This window comes from Erpetoichthys calabaricus, chromosome 12 (assembly GCF_900747795.2).
Source record: "Erpetoichthys calabaricus chromosome 12, fErpCal1.3, whole genome shotgun sequence".
Taxonomy (NCBI): domain Eukaryota; kingdom Metazoa; phylum Chordata; class Cladistia; order Polypteriformes; family Polypteridae; genus Erpetoichthys; species Erpetoichthys calabaricus.
This window is the reverse complement of record NC_041405.2, coordinates 141,438,141-141,454,082: the sequence shown is the minus strand read 5'-3', so window position 1 is coordinate 141,454,082 and position 15,942 is coordinate 141,438,141. Positions and strand designations below refer to the sequence as shown.

Here is a 15,942-nt window from a genome sequence, read left to right as displayed (position 1 = left end):
GTTGTTAGACTTTTATAATCTTATTCTGTTTTTAAATTATAAAATAAAAAAATATCAAGAACTCACATCCCGCGAGACGAGACTTTGTGCCAAGAGATTTAATCACACCCAGGGCTGGAAATAAAAGACAAAAGAGTAGGACAGCTGCTGTACAGGCTTTTAAATGTTCGAAGCGCCGTGGGAGATGAAGATCACATGACACAGCAGCAAGCCAGTAGCTGATCAAGCAAAGAGGAGGTAAAAAACAAAACTTTTTGTTTCCCATTGTATCACCGTTTAAGAGGGGTTTTCGGAGGAGCGACCGCGTCTCCTTGGGGTGCATTCAGCCCCCCTCTTCACAACGCGAGCGGCAGAGACGTGAAGTGGCTGGTGCGTAGTGCAGGCTGGGGGAGTTGGCAAGCGAAGTGAGCAGGGGGGAACCCCCTAGTAAAATAAAATGAGGAATAACCTTGGAGGTCAATCATCACCCCGAAAATGGACAGTAGACATCACGTAGTATATGTGTACCAAATTTCAGGTCAGGGCGGCACGGTGGCGCAGTGGTAGCGCTGCTGCCTCACAGTTGGGAGACCTGGGTTCGATTCCCGGGTCCTCCGTGTGGAGTTTGCACGTTCTCCCCGTGTCTGCGTGGGTTTCCTCCCACAATCCAAAGACATGCAGGTTAGGTGGATTGGCGATTCTAAATTGGCCCTAGTGTGTGCTTGGTGTGTGGGTGTGTTTGTGTGTGTCCTGCGGTGGGTTGGCACCCTGCCTGGGATTGGTTCCCTGCCTTGTGCCGTGTTGGCTGGGATTGGCTCCAGCAGACCCCCGTGACCCTGTTTGGATTCAGCGGGCTGGAAAATGGATGGATGGATGGATTTCAGGTCAATAGGTCAAATGGTTTGCGAGCTACAGGTGATTTAAAATCCCAGACAGACAAACGGACAGCCACCGTGGCGTATTATAGAAGAAGACAAGTTTAGATCAGTGGCTCCCAAATTCGGTCCTGGGGACTCCCTGTGGCTGGAGGTGTTTGTTCCAACCAAATTCACAAATCAATAATAAAAACCACTGATCTCATTTAATTAAGAGAAGAGAAATAAAAGAGGAGCTGTTTTTCTTTCAGAAACTCACAACAGTATTGTTATTTTTTACATTTATAAGCCATTTAGAAATAACGCATTATTTTTTTTCTAAAGCTTTAGACTTAACTCTCTTTTGCTGTTTTTCTGTTATTTCCCCCTTCTTCTGAGAAGTTTGTGGCCTTCATTTAACCCGAAAAGTGACAATTCACAACCAGCAGAGCAGACAACCGGGATGATGAAAGCTACAATGACTTCAGAGTCAGACCTGCTAATTAGTAAATAATCAATCAAATACCAGAATGAAAATAATATTAACAAGTTACAGATAAAAAAAATATACTTCTGAAACAAATTAAAGGAACAGTGAGTACAGCATCAAGCCAATGAAACTTCTGGGCTATTGCTCTGGTCAGTTAAGTAGCAGAGGGGCTTGTTAATCAGTTTCAGCTGCTTTGGTGTACTAGTGGGGCAACAATGAGACGACCCCCAAAACAGGAATGAATGGTTTAACAGGTGAAGGCCGCTGACATTTTTCCCTCCTCATCTGTGTTTTCACTAGTTTTGTATTTGGCTACGGTCGGTGTCACTACTGGTAGCATGAAGCCATACCTGGACCCTACAGAGCTGGCACAGGTAGTCCAACTTCTCCAGGATGGCAGGCACATCAATACGTGTCATTGCCAGAAGGATTGCTGTGTCTCTAAAAGGGAATGGAGGTGATTCCAGGAGACATGCAGTTACTCTAGGGGAGCTGGACAGGGCCATAGAAGGTCCTTAACCCATCAGCAGGAATGGCCGCTATCTGCTCTTTGGGCAAGGAGGAACAGGATGAGCACTGCCACAGCCTACAAAATGACCTCCAGCAGGCAGGCCACTGGTGTGAATGTCTCTGACCAAACAATCAGAAACAGACTTCATGAGGGTGGCCTGAGGGCCCGACGTTCTCTAGTGTACCCTGTGCTCACTGCCCACCCGGCCCTGTGGAGCTTGATTGGCATTTGCCATAGAATACCAGAATTGGCAGCTCCACCACTGGTACCCTGTGCTTTTCACAGCTGACAGCAGGTTCACTCTGAGCACGTGACAGACATGAAAGGGTCTGGAGAAGCCATGGAGATTATGCTGCCTGTAACATCGTTCAGCATGACCGCTTTGGTGGTGGGTCAGTGACGGTCTCTATGGAGGGGTACACAGACCTCTACAGGATAGGCAACAGCACCATGACTGCCATTAGGTATCGGAATGAAATCCTTGGACCCATTGTCAGACCCTATGCTGGTGCAGTGGCTCCTGGGTACCTCCTGGTGCATGACAATGCCTGGCCTCATGTGGGGAGTGGATGCAGGCAGTTCCTGGAGGATGAAGGAATTGATACCATTGACTGACCCCCACACTCACTCGCCTGACCTCAATCCAATAGAACACCTCTGGCTTGGACATTATGTTTCAGTCCATCCGTCGTCTCATTAGGAGCATGCCCCCCACCCCCGATGTTGTCAGGCGTGCATATGCAAATTTCAGCCAAATGGACTTACCTGCTGCACCATTTTTTCACTTTGATTTTCAGGGTGTCTTTGAATTCAGCCCGCTGTAGTTGATAATTTTCATTTCCAAACGATATGGCATCCTTTCATTCCTAACGTCTTACCCAGTCCATAGCAGTAGAGACAGTCAGCAAGAATTTTTTTTTTCTCACTGAGATCTGATGTGTTTTCAAAGTGTTCTTTTTAATTTTTTTGAGCAGTTTACATATTCCCCATATAACTTCTTAGTACATTTTAATAAAAATCTTACCAAGCTGAGTTTTGTAATTTCTACATTGACCCCAAAACACATAAACTGGGAAATAATGACTCATTTAATTGGGCTAGGAGTCCTATGGAAAACAGAAGCTGGATGGAACAAAAACCTGCAGCCAACATAAAACACTTGACTAATTTCCTTCATGCATGTCAACTAATTCTGCTTTAGTGGAAGAATCTTTCATAACTGAACGGGAAAATATTTTATATTGCCTGAAACTAGAAAAAAAAAAATCAAATTCTACTTCCGTGGAAGTGTACAGTTTCTTTCGTGATTGTTATGATTTCTTTAATGTTATTACAAAATAAGTTCACTAAACTTCTGTCGGCTGCTACTGTTAGGGGTCACCATAGTGGATGATGATCCTCCATATTTCCCTGTTGTCATCTTGCTCTGTCACACCCATCACCTGCATGTCCTCTCTCACCACACCCATATACCTCCTCTTGGGCCTTCCTCTTCTCCTCTTCCCTGGCAGCTCTATCCTTAGTACCCTTCTCTCAGCAGACCACGCATATCTCCTCTTCACATGTCCAAACCAACACAATCTCGCCTCTCTGATTTTGTCTCCCAACTGTCCTCCAATGGTTTTAATTAATACAATGTTACAAGATGGCTCGCTTTTATTATTAAATAGCTCTCTCTTCTGGATGAGGGTGGTCCTTTTAACATGGCTTCTGTGATCAATGTACGACTTCTTGTAGCTTTGTTTTACTGAAACTTATGTTTCACTGTTATATAACTTTTCCTGTAATACATAGATTTGGAACAAACACAATTTGACAATAAAAAGAAAAACCGTTCAGCTGCTGCAATCATGAGGTGCAAATGGAGGACAGATAAGAAAAAAACAAAACAACTGTTACAATATAAAATGATTAGCATTCAGAGCCTGGGTGCAGCTTACCAGCCAATCACAGTCTGCATCATATTAAGAACACACCCACAGAGAAAGAGTACAAAGAGTCACAAGTTTATTGTCCATGAGAAGTGGTGCAATGCTTGAGACAAGTCCAGTGTTCCAGATTGGCTCAATATGCACCAAAACCAACAAGGAGAGAAATGACTGAAGAGGTTGTCAGAAAATACAGAATACAACACGCTCCTCTTGAATTGTAAGCAAAAAGATAGCGTGTGGTTTTTTTAAGTTCATCTCCCTCCTAAAATTCTTCCCCAAAAAAAAAAATAAAAAAAATAAATAGAAAACGTTGCCAATGGACATTCTGGTGATTCTGTTTTGTAACAGTTCAGTAAATAAATACACACTGTAAACACTGAGAAGACGCGAGGGCAAATGGGACTGGGCAGTCGAGTGCTCGCTGGTATCATTTGGTCAGGGGTGGGATGCTCCCCTGCACTGGTCTAGAACTTGCTCTCTCCAGGGAAAATAAAAACAGAAAACATTAGCTTTTTAAGGAATTAAAGAAAACAAGACCAACAAACTATAAGCAAGCCCACCTTTCTCCCCTAATAATCTTTGGTGTCCCACCCAGTGCCAATGAGAGCATGATCTGGCCTTCCTGGAGCAGCCACTCTACTTTTTAAAGCTGTCAAGTCTCAAGTGAACAGTTGCAGATGTATGTCATTCATGCTGTCAGGACGAGTCAGCCGGCCCTCAGATTATATCTTGAAGGAAAACAAATCCATTAAATTACTTAAATCTTTTAATATGAAAAATAAATAGAATCGTTCTCACCCCTTGCCCTCCTAAAAGTATGAGATTTAAGAAGTTGTCTCTTCCACATGTTTACAAAAAGGAATCAGTTAACTCTTTTACAATTCACAAAACCGATAAACATCATCTTTGGGGTTCATGTTTTTCTCCAGATGTGACACAACAGCAGCTTCATCTGTCCTAATGTTATTGTCGGACTAGCCCACCCTGATGGTGGACCTTCCAAAATGTCAATGTTCAGGCTGCATTTTGTTCAAATAAAAACCATAAAAAGACGACACGGGTTTTCTGCAGTCATATCCATTGTGGTAGAAGTGGTTGAAATCAGCAACTTTTCCAAATTTCTAATCAGAGAAATCAGTCCCCCCCCACCCCACTGTGAATTCACAGTGAAAAGTTGTAAACTTAAAATAATTAGAAGGTTCTTTAAATTAAACATACACACAACTACACAGAACATTTAACAGAATTCATAGGATTTGAGGCCTACTGCACAGCATCCACCTACCTGTTAAATGAAGAGGCGCCAGGCCAGCCAGTTAAAGGACCCCAAATCTCCTTTACAATTGAACACCACCTACCCAGCAGGGCTCAAATCTGCAAGTTTGGCTCTTAGACATCAACTGCTTACCACAACCATCTTTATTCTCTTGCTTGTTTGCTCTGGGCATATTTGGCCATCTTGTGCACCCCATGCTCCAGCTTGAAGTTCATCTCTATTGTCACCTTACAGTCTAGCTTGTGCGATTTTATGCAGTGATTGGCCTGTGATGAAGATCGTGTTCTTGGTATCTGCACTTCATTTTGTTTTTTTTGTTTTTAAAACCTAGGATAATCAAACCAATGATCTCTTCTGTGCCCTGTAAAATACCAGGGTAAGCAATGGCAAACTGTTACAGCAGGTCATTTCTTCATTTTGTCCTTGTACATTTTTACACAGGAAGAGATTAAATGGCAAGAGAGAAAGAGACGGAGAAGCAGAAGGTTTTCTTTAAGACAAAAGATTCAAGACTGCTGCATCGTGTTTGGCGATCGCATGGCATGAGTACTGAGGAAACTGCTAACACTTATGGTTCCAAAGTCAGCCGTCACTGAAACAGACATCTGTGCTGAGGCTGGTGGCACAGGAGAAGCTAATTCTGGCAACATGCTGGTGTCACCACCACCCACACCAGCTGTGGGAGTAATGGACAGTTCATCACTGAAACTCTTCGGAAGCGTCAGTCCAACCTTTAGCATGTTTGGACCCATGCTACTGGAAACATCTTGCTTGCTCCTTAAAAAGGGGTCCAGCTGCAGCTCATAAAAACCATTTCCTGGCAGGTGAACCGTAGGCCCGTCACCCCAGCAATGGCTGCTAAAGGTAGGCTCCCCCCCATCGTGGTGGAAACTTGGCACGGAGCCGCCGTAAAGGCAGCTGCCACCAGATGCTGATGGAGGAATCTGGCCAAAATCAAATTCAGGGTTGCTGGCATCAACATTGTTCCCGATGCTGAAGCTCAAACTTTCTCTGCTTTCCACATCTGCAGACAGAAACACAAAAGGGAAAAAGGGAAAGGGGGGAAAAAAAAGCTTTAGGCATAGAAAGGCTTCACCTCTTATATCCTGCTCCCTAAAAGACTTCCAATTTCACTTAATAACCACCTTCCTCCCTGCTTGCCTCTGTGCCTCTACTTTAATGAGAACAACACCTTTCACTTCTATTTTATTCCTCTTCGATTTCTATAGTATAATATTCAAGATTTAAACATACAATAACAGGCCTAAGTCTGCATATGCATTTCAGGAACTGGCTGGACTTCCCAAATACTGTGACGAATTGGTAGCCCAGGGGTTAGTGCTGCTGACTCACAACTACAAAGTTCAAATCCTACACTGGTGTGGAGTTTGCATATTCAACCCACTGGCCATGAAGACCATTTTGGCTTCCTTACACACTCTATTAATCCAACTGGTAACTCTAAATTGGCCTAAAACAAGTATGTCTATCTACCAAAGAATGTTTTGAAATAGTTAAGACAAACTCGATACCTCGACCAATTAAAAATGCTGAGGTGAGACCTGAACTGTGGCTGACCAGTATGACGAACAGATCAGGAGCACCGAAAGTAACTGTGTGGTGAAGAACAGACAAAAGGCATTCAGAGCAGATGTAAGGCGGCAGTCATATATAATTCCACAAGGGTGAATTCTTATTTTGCAATGTCAGCATGAAAGAACTGACTGAACATTACATAAATATATCAAAGTGAAGATGAGATTAAATGAGGATTTTCATAGTATAAAACTTTTAAACAATTGAGCTTACAGAATAACACTGCAACAATAAGATACAGTAATTTTAAAATTAAGTTGGAATATTATGTTTTTTTTTTATGGAAAAAAAAGTGGACAAAATTAAAATCTTTTTTAAAAAAAAAAGTAAAATCTGCAGACATTTTGGGGACAGTTTTCAATTGTGTATTTAACAAAATAATCTTATGTGCGAATAGGATAACTGCCTGTTTCGGTTAATAAAAACGGGAGCCATCTCCTTATGCAACAGCTCCCATATTTTCAATTCAATGTAACAGTGCCAGCCTGCTGCCATCCATTTTAACACTGCCAAAGGAATTCCACCAATTGTAACAGCAACTGGGTTGAGCCCTGTACTCAATCCACTTGACTCAAAGAAACAGTGAAGTTTATATTTAATTATGCCAGTTCACTGCGGAATTAAGAATTCCATTATTTTATTAACATTTAACTTGTACCAGATTCACAGATTCCTTTTACTGACATTTAGAGAGGGGGGGAAAACAAAAAAAAAAAAAACGGGACAGTCACATTTGCAGCAGAGGACACAGCATACAAACTGACTTTAGTCTGCACTGGACAGAAACTAGCCCTTAGGAAGTCCTAGTAGATAGTGCACTGGTATCGGAATCTTGTGGCCACACCAGCATAAATGAAGTACCATCTTAAGGAAGTACTAGGATGTATATTTATGGGGGTGGCTGCATGGCTCTTTAAACGAGAGCTGGGGTTCAGGAAAATGGGGAAGCATGACGCTGCTTGAAGAGCTCTTGGAGAATGGCTCCAGGAGTTCCACAGACCACTCCTGACCCTTGGAGTGGAAATCTGGCAGTGGCTTAAGAGTTCCTGTTGGTTAGTCTAGTGTTGGGGAACAGATTTTCTGGCAGAAAGGGGAAAGGCAGAAGATGTGAGCAAGGGGGACCTGAAGTACACACCAGTAGGCAGGTGAACAACCCAAGCCAACATATCGGGTCAACCATGCAGACAAGGTCCCGACTGGGTGTGGATTTTTGATTATTCTGTTAACTTTTGTTCCTAAATTACTATTAATTTCCATTGTGTTTATTTCAGTAAATAAACCTATTTTCTTAAATATTTTGGAGGTGGGCACAGTTGATGATAACACACAACAACTTAACTGCTGGCAGGAACTTTGCACTAGAAAAAAAAATGCTGGTTGGAATATTTTGTAGTTGAAAATCCAATCTTATTTAAAAAGTCCATTTATGTAGATATTTTCTTATAACAAAAGTGTTCTTTTCAGAGTTCATCTTATAACACTAGAAAACTGAGTATTGGGGAGGATCAGGGTTGATGTAGATAGGTATGCACAATATATGGTACTTCATGTTCAGAACCCACATGCTCAGTAATAGAATACAAAATACCAGCTTGCAAGGAAGAAATTGGAAAAGGTGGGGTGAAGGAAATGGAATGAGAAGTGCAATCTGGGCATCATTCAGAAACATTTTTCTCTATAATGTACAATGAATATTCTTTACAAAATAACAGTACCACAAACCTGCATTGGAATAAGCAGGTTCAGAAAATGGATGGACATAATAATGGATGTACTGAGAAACAATGTAATCATGTAAAATCACATTAAAGAAAGGTGACTCCCGAAACTGCAGAATGCACGCAAAATCTAGATCAAAGAAAAAAGAAAAGAAAACAAAAAAAAAAAAACAAACAGGGCACCTGGTATTCCTGAAGGTTTAGGGAGGTTTTATGCACAAGTGTAACTAATAACACCTGCCTACAAATTATACTTGACGTGCAATATCATCATAGAAAATATACTGGTATTGAGAATAATCAGCGAAATGATCATGTTAGAAGAAACTTCATTTTTCATCTATTATCTTTCTCCTAAATAAAGAAGAGAGGAGAATCCATCCCCACCAAAACTCTACTTGGGAGATCATTCTTTACACTACCAGGAGTAGGTGAAGTTTTGACCAATTGTAGCTTGCAAAAACAATTTAGACTCTTTAAATCTTTTAAAAGTTGCTACATTTAAATGAATGTGGTTCCACTGAGCATGTTAACACAAACCCACATGCTGCAAGAGAGATCTAAGGAAAAAAAGTTATCTGTCAGCAGATACTAAAAGTATTCAGATCTTTGAGTTCTGGAAGCTCTAAATTTCCCCTATGAAGACAACACTGACATAACTGGGCTCTAACAGTACGCCATAAAGCCTGTGTATTTCACTTATGTTTTTGTTTCGAATTGTTTTTTTTTTTTGTTTTCCATTTTTAAGTTGATTAAGTGTGTGCGCTTGTGACAGAGGGAGAAAGGGCCATATAACGGACTGCTGCCTTGTCCTACTGAACATGATCCTGGATTAGCTTAAGTGGGTTTGAAAATAACGCATTAATTAAATTTTTCATAGACACAAACTGAACACAATAGGGAGCAGTAAGGAGTGACTATTAATCCCAAGAAAGTTTAACAGGGAGAAATCAAACTTTATTAAACAGTGCTCTGATAGTTTCTTCTGTGTCAATGTGAAAAAATGTTAAGAGACCATTTTTCTTAGACCGAGTACGACTACCGATACTTGTTATTTTAATTTTTTTTTAGTATTTTCTGATACGGATACCATTCTAGTGAGACTGAAGGCTGGAAAATATTTCCTTATTAGGTCCATCAACTGTTAACTTCACTGCTAACATCAAATGGAAGACTCATAATTTGGAATAAAATAATTCAGAATTGAACAAATTAACTCAAAGTAGGGTACACTGCATAAAACAGATCACAACGTCATTTTTAAAAGCAGCAGATTTCTTTTGATGAACAGAAGCATCTCTGTTCTGAGCTTGTTTCTGGTTTCATTAACAATATGTTACAGTGCACTTAATAATCCCTCACTCTCTACACTACTGGGGCTGAAAGGCATTTCCTTGACACCTGAGATAAAATGAAGAACTGCACTTGAACTGTCCAGAAGTTAAGTGGTTTGTCTAAATAAGAAACTGATCTCTCCCAGGTATGTCTCCAACTGTATGGCAAAAGCTACTGGAACACAGCTCAGGTCACTGATGCTGCTGCATGTTCATCTACAATCTAATTAAACATACGCTCTAAACTACTACTCGGCTGGTCCTTCCAGGGACTTATGGAAGGCATAATCCTATCTAGCTGCCTCTAGGTCACACAATTCCTGCAGCTCTAGCAAAACCAACTCTTTGGCTGTACTGAGGTTTGAAAAGAACTAAACCTTGTATTATTAACAGGAAACATTTAATTGTTTTGCTGCTATGCATGCCAGTTTTATACTCAATCAATAAACAATTTTTGATACTTACACATTTTATGTAATTGAGAGATTTTTCCAAAATCCTACATATTTATTTTTAGAAATTTTGGCAATTAAAGATATTTTTTATTAATTAAATTAGGCACCCTAGAGAAGTTTTATAATAAATTCTTCAAATTATTTACAAAGTCATGGTAAGGAGTCAGGACACAAATTTGTGAAAATCTTTTGCTAACACATGCAGTTTCAAAAGAACATCCGTCTGTCTATCCATGCATCTGTATCTGTATTTCTATACATGCCTGAAAATGAGATATATTCTATTGAACAATTTTATTTATCGATGAACCAGCAAAGCAATGTGTGACCTTTCTTAGACAAAAATAAAAATAGCATTGCTCCAGTAAAATAATCAATTTGAATGCAGTCGTCAATATTGATGCAGACACACACACCAATAAAACCAAAATGTAAGTTTTATGTTCAGTGCTTGTGTGCAGTGTTACAGTAAGTAGTAAAACTCTACAACAATAATGTCTCACATTCTGATGCAATTATGTAGCACAGAACAGATTCTATTCCATCATGTTCTATCAGAAAACAGATGCATTAGGTACTACCATGTTTTGCAAAGAAACACTCTTCAGGTCTATAAAAAGCACATTTATTTACATGTAATATGATCAGGTAAAATAAATATGTACTTTAAGTGACTCTTGATTAAAACACAAAGTGACAACTGGGTGTTTATTGTGTCTGAAACAATCTCAATTATAAAAAGCTTAGAAGGCAAGGAATTGTTTCCAAATTAAAAAAAACATGTGAAAAATATGTAGCATTGCTTAAGTAGTGATGGATTTCTTTTTTAATTTTAGAATTCTAAGTAAGGCATCTCAGCATTTATTCTATTTTAAATGGGGAAACTATATGAGACTTACAAAAAGCAAACAAACAGTGGTACGTCCACACATGCTGCCTTTAACTGAAGTCTAAGAAATGGGTATACCTTGGATTGAGTAGAATGTTGATGCTGAATGTCAACTAAATGGGACTATGCTAAGGCAGAATGCTTAAAATGCCCAACTATTTTATGCCTGACTGTCACAGCATCTGCAACACTTTGCTGTGCAAAAATGCCCTCTGCCCCTGCCAGCCAGAGTATTCGAGGAAACACAAGAAAAGCGTGGGATTCTGGCATCATCAATGTCTTTTATTACATTTTTGGCATTATTGTGTACCACAATGTGCACATAACGTTTCGGAATGGCCCAAGTGCCAAACATTTCCTGAAATGCATCCACTGATGCTTGATATGTATGGGAGCCATGAAACTACTTTGCATGCAGTATAACCTGTTGGAGAGCAAAATTCTCATCTATCCACTGTGCAGTTAAGCTGATGACAGACATTGGACAAACATTATTACTCCAAATGTGAAAGTGAGTGCTTTTGCCAAACAAGTTGCTGACATGCTTTTTTTTTTTTTTCTAACCAAACTTGAGCATCCTTGGCAAGATGACCTCTGATGTGGGTACAACGTAGAATGTTGTACTTGGGTTCCAACATGTTCAGGAGGTGCCAAAATCACACATTGTCAACAACCAACAGTGGTTGATCATCAGGAAAAATATACTGGGGCAAGAGCTTCTGTTATTTTCTCTTCTCTCCTTGCTAGAGTCTGCCGCAACATTGGTTTATAATGCACGCTGTTGACGGCAATTTTGCCGTGCTCATTCTTATGTTTATTATTGGGATGTCTAATTAGGTTATTTGTGTGTATTAACTTGTTTCTGTACCTTCTCTTGATCATTTAGTAGAGAACAGTTTACACTCCACTATAGGCTATGGATTTCCTTGTTAATATCAAAGAACTTCCGAACATTTTGTGGTCTTTTTTTTTTTGCTCCTTAACATTCACATAACCGTGTGTATGTGTTAGTAGTATCGGTTATAGACATCAGTGAAATTTTACAAGTACAAGTATATGAGCACTGTATTGAACCAAACCAGATACCAATATTGGTATTATTGCATCCCTATTTAAGAATTTGTCTTTTTTCCTACCAAGAGCCCCCCTACTCAAATACTGTAAATACAGATCTTACATAATCGGAAAACCAGGGTGATTTTGAGATTGTGCCCCAATTATAGTTAAGAAATTACAATTAGGGCTGAATTCCTTATGTGAACTGAATGACTTCAATGGCTACTACTCCATTTCACAAATACATTTGTTCTGCACAGTGTTCTCTTTGATCTTGTCTGCATGTTTGGAAAAATGTGAACAGGATAAAGTGAGGCTAAAATACATGAATAAAGTAGGCAGTAGTAATTGGAATCAATGAAAAGGTTTGTGCAGACCTCATTCTAAAAGCAGCCCAACAAGTGATTAAACAAACAAAAAAAATATTTGCATAATAAACCATGTGCTCAATCAGAAATTACAAACAGTCTGAACAAGGACATGGTCCACAGTAAGAAACTTCATGTATACTGTACACACACTCATGTAAGTACTTTATTCCCAACACCCCACCCATCTTTGTTAATTTATCATTTAATAGTAATTGTGTCAGTGAACACTATGGTAATCAAAGGGAAGTATTAAAAAGAGGACTAAAGAAAATTCTAAAGAATTCCACGATTGTGTGATGAAGATCAGAAAAAGCATGAATCAAGTTATTAGGATCTTTTCTGAGCACTGTAACGAAAGCTGCATTACAATTCACAGACATTATCAAAGCAGGGAAAAACACATCTGTAAAATTCTTGTGGTACTGCAGAAGCCAAGAAGAGACCAACATTCTAACATCCTAAAAAAACAGCAGCAAAGTCCCATAGCTTACTGAAGAGTGAAGAAATTAAGGTACATCAGTCAACTTTAGCCAGAAAGCCTCTGGAAACACTGGTCTTTACTAGAGAATGGAAACAATCATTATCTAATAATAACTAAAAAAATCAAGCAGCAAAGTTGTAGTACGTGTGGCACATATTGCTTCCACCCCAAAAAATAACATGCAAGTACTGAGACTACAGCATCAAGCTGCTGAACAGAAGCATCCCTGCAGGACTATGAAATTGGTCACAGATTAAATAAAAATAAACACAGCACAGTATCAGAAAACAAAAAAGGAGCTTATTCCAGTCCGCTAAAAAATAAAGTTTGGGTCAAAAAAGTCACCTCTCAGTAAGACAAGAATCTTGGGCACAGAACCAAAACAGTACTCAAGTGTGTAAGAAGTAGCAGGGTGAATGGCCTGGAGTAGGTCAGGTAAAATCCTGGCTCTAACCCCAAAAAGAAATCAGTGACACTATTTTAAAAGCGACGGTCTACAAGCGCGGCAAAGAGGAATGGTCAAAAAAGAAAGAAAAAAATTACCACAAATCAGTATACAGAGTTGGTGGACACCAATCACAAAATACTTAAAACTGTTGTTTCACCAACAACAGCTTAACCATACATTAAAGGCGGAAGGGTGGGTGGGCTGGAGGAGCCTATGTGTTGGTGGTGGAGCAAGGGGAGGCTGGCATCTGAATACTTGCGCAACTAGCAGATTTCATTTGATGACTTTATACTATCTGGCAACAGAGAACTCTACTTCTTGAACAAGTTAATTTGCAATGAAAATACAGATTGGAACAAGATGTCCGAGTAGTAGAGAACATTTGAAAACATTTGCATTTATTCTGCTGATTAAGAAGCCTCGAGCTCTTTATTAAAGGACACAATGCAAACTATTTTAGGAAAATAGGGAGCCCCATAAAACATTTTGCACACTTTGCGTTTGTTAATCAAACTTTTCACCCTAAAAGAATCCTGTAGAGAGTCTGTGATGCATGCAATTTGGAAAGACCTTGTCTCACAAGTTACCCACTTGTGAACTCCCTAGATTTTGCATAAACCAAAACGTATTTTTGATTGTACCTGCATGCACCTCAGTATTATTGTTGTTTGATGTGAAATCACGGTTTTAAATGAATGTGCACATGCTGTCTCCTGCTGGGGCGCCCTTGAGAGTAAGAGGTGTATTTCAGGGAATCTTCTTCTGGTTGGATAAAGAAATAATCATAAACAAAACATACAAGAACAAAAGGCACCAAAAAACAAAGAAAAGAACCAAACAAACAAAAACAAACCAAAACAGTGAAAATGAAATCAAGTCTACAGTGACAATTAGCTGCACAAGATACTGCGTTCTCTGCAGATATGGATTATATTACAAAAACATATGCAAAGGCAGACATTTAGAATTGGCCTCTGCAGCATTCAGTGGTTGTAGAAAATGGGTGAGTGAAAAAGACAAGAGAGCGCAAGCGTGCAATGGGGTGCAATCCATATTAATTATGTGAGGAAGCATAAGTGCAACAGAAAAAGTGTGAGCCATGCTTCTAAATCCTAACCACAGACACATGTGAGCCAATGCAGGTGATTAAGAGGGTGAGGCAGGGCTTACCTGTGCCCTCCAGATCAAGGGCATCCTGGTCAAACTGGGAGTCTTGGGCACTAGTGGTTGATTGAAGGGCCGGTGAGCTTTGAGCATGACTAGCACTATCAACATCGCCACTGTCTATATCCTGGTCAACATAGTCCCTGGAGAAGAAAGTTGAAAAAAAGGAAGGGGTGGGGTGGGGGGAAACAAAACACATGCACAGTGGTGTGAAAATACCCTCACACATAACAGGAAATCTTTAGATCAGCAACAGTAAACAATTATAGACCTGCAGCTTAGAAATCTGATCCCTTATTTGCTGTAACTGAGCTGAAACAACACAAGTGGATTTTTTGGAGGTTAACAGAATATAGCCAGAAACTTGAACGCTTACATCGCTCCAGGTGGTAGGCTGTATTTTCTTCTGCCAAATTTGCTTTGTTGTGTGAAATAATCATGTCGGTCAGACTTTTTCCACATGTAGTAATACTCCACACATTCACCCACAGATCGTGTACGAACCTGTAAGAATGTAAAGGGATTGGGTGTTAGTAGAAACGCAACGAAGGGTAGGGAAAAGAAAGCAGAAGATGCAGATTAAAATGGTGAAATTTATATGAATGTGTTTTAGATAGTGCTTTACATTTATATTCATCAATGAAGGGCACTATACAAAGAAATCAGAGGTATAGCAATCCGCATTCCATAGGAGCTGGCGCCTCAGTTTGCACACATATCTATACTTATATACAGATCAATTAATCTAGCATACACATCTTTTGTACATTACAGTACAATCAAATACCACCAGAAACCCACTCACGGACATTGGGAATTGAATCAGAGTTCCTGAAAACAGTAGTGCCGAGTGGGTCCTGAACCACTGTGGAGAACGTAATCAAATAATCAGAAAAATGTACAGATTAAATAGTACATGTCTACCTGGACAGCAGTCACAAAAGTAGCTTGCAGCTACAAAAGCTATTGCAGATGCTTTTGTTCAGAGTTACAGGGAAATTTGTAATTAAGTTCAACATGGAGGACCTTTCAGTACAGAAGTCTTGTGATTTGGTGGGAATGAAGACCAGAAGTTTTTAATCTTACGAGGAGAACCCGAACATATTTCAACCTCCAAATGCTCCACTTTTAATCTTAAAGGGAACTATTAGCAAAAATAAGACTTATAAGCTGTACACTAACCAATTAACTAAATATTCAGACTGACTATGGGAAAGAAACAGACAAATACCACACAGAACTGGAACTGAGACCCAGTGATGCTACTTACTATAGGATCACTTCCATAAATCATAATTTATTTTTAAAGTGCATTTTAATAATGTCAGAAACAAGCTTTACTTTAATCCCTTAAAATAAATCAATCAGAAGAACAAAATAATGTAAAAT

At 39.6% G+C, this 15,942-nt stretch overlaps 3 protein-coding genes across 6 annotated transcripts in view; 1 reads left to right on the top strand and 2 right to left on the bottom strand.

The window, feature by feature from the left end:
- Nucleotides 1-15,942, top strand: part of ap3d1 (adaptor related protein complex 3 subunit delta 1) — a 1,136,182-nt gene that overhangs the window by 741,696 nt on the left and 378,544 nt on the right. The gene's annotated exons all lie outside the window — the stretch shown is intronic.
- theg (theg spermatid protein) overlaps nt 1-15,942 on the bottom strand; it is a 455,045-nt gene that overhangs the window by 357,356 nt on the left and 81,747 nt on the right. The window lies entirely within an intron of this gene.
- The window catches only part of LOC114662759 (mesoderm induction early response protein 2-like), a 54,037-nt gene continuing 41,919 nt past the window's right edge, over nt 3,825-15,942 (bottom strand). The window contains exons 10-13 of one of the 4 annotated variants that reach the window (XM_051935289.1): nt 14,930-15,057; nt 14,560-14,696; nt 14,031-14,151; nt 5,921-6,065 (exon numbers count right to left, since the gene is read on the bottom strand). In XM_051935289.1, the coding sequence (XP_051791249.1) occupies nt 14,069-14,151; nt 14,560-14,696; nt 14,930-15,057 (348 nt within the window). In that variant the 3' untranslated portion in view covers nt 5,921-6,065; nt 14,031-14,068. Of the gene's footprint in view, nt 6,066-14,030; nt 14,152-14,559; nt 14,697-14,929; nt 15,058-15,942 lie in introns of those variants that run through there. The other 3 variants (XM_051935290.1, XM_028816412.2, XM_051935291.1) reach the window with 3 other exon arrangements.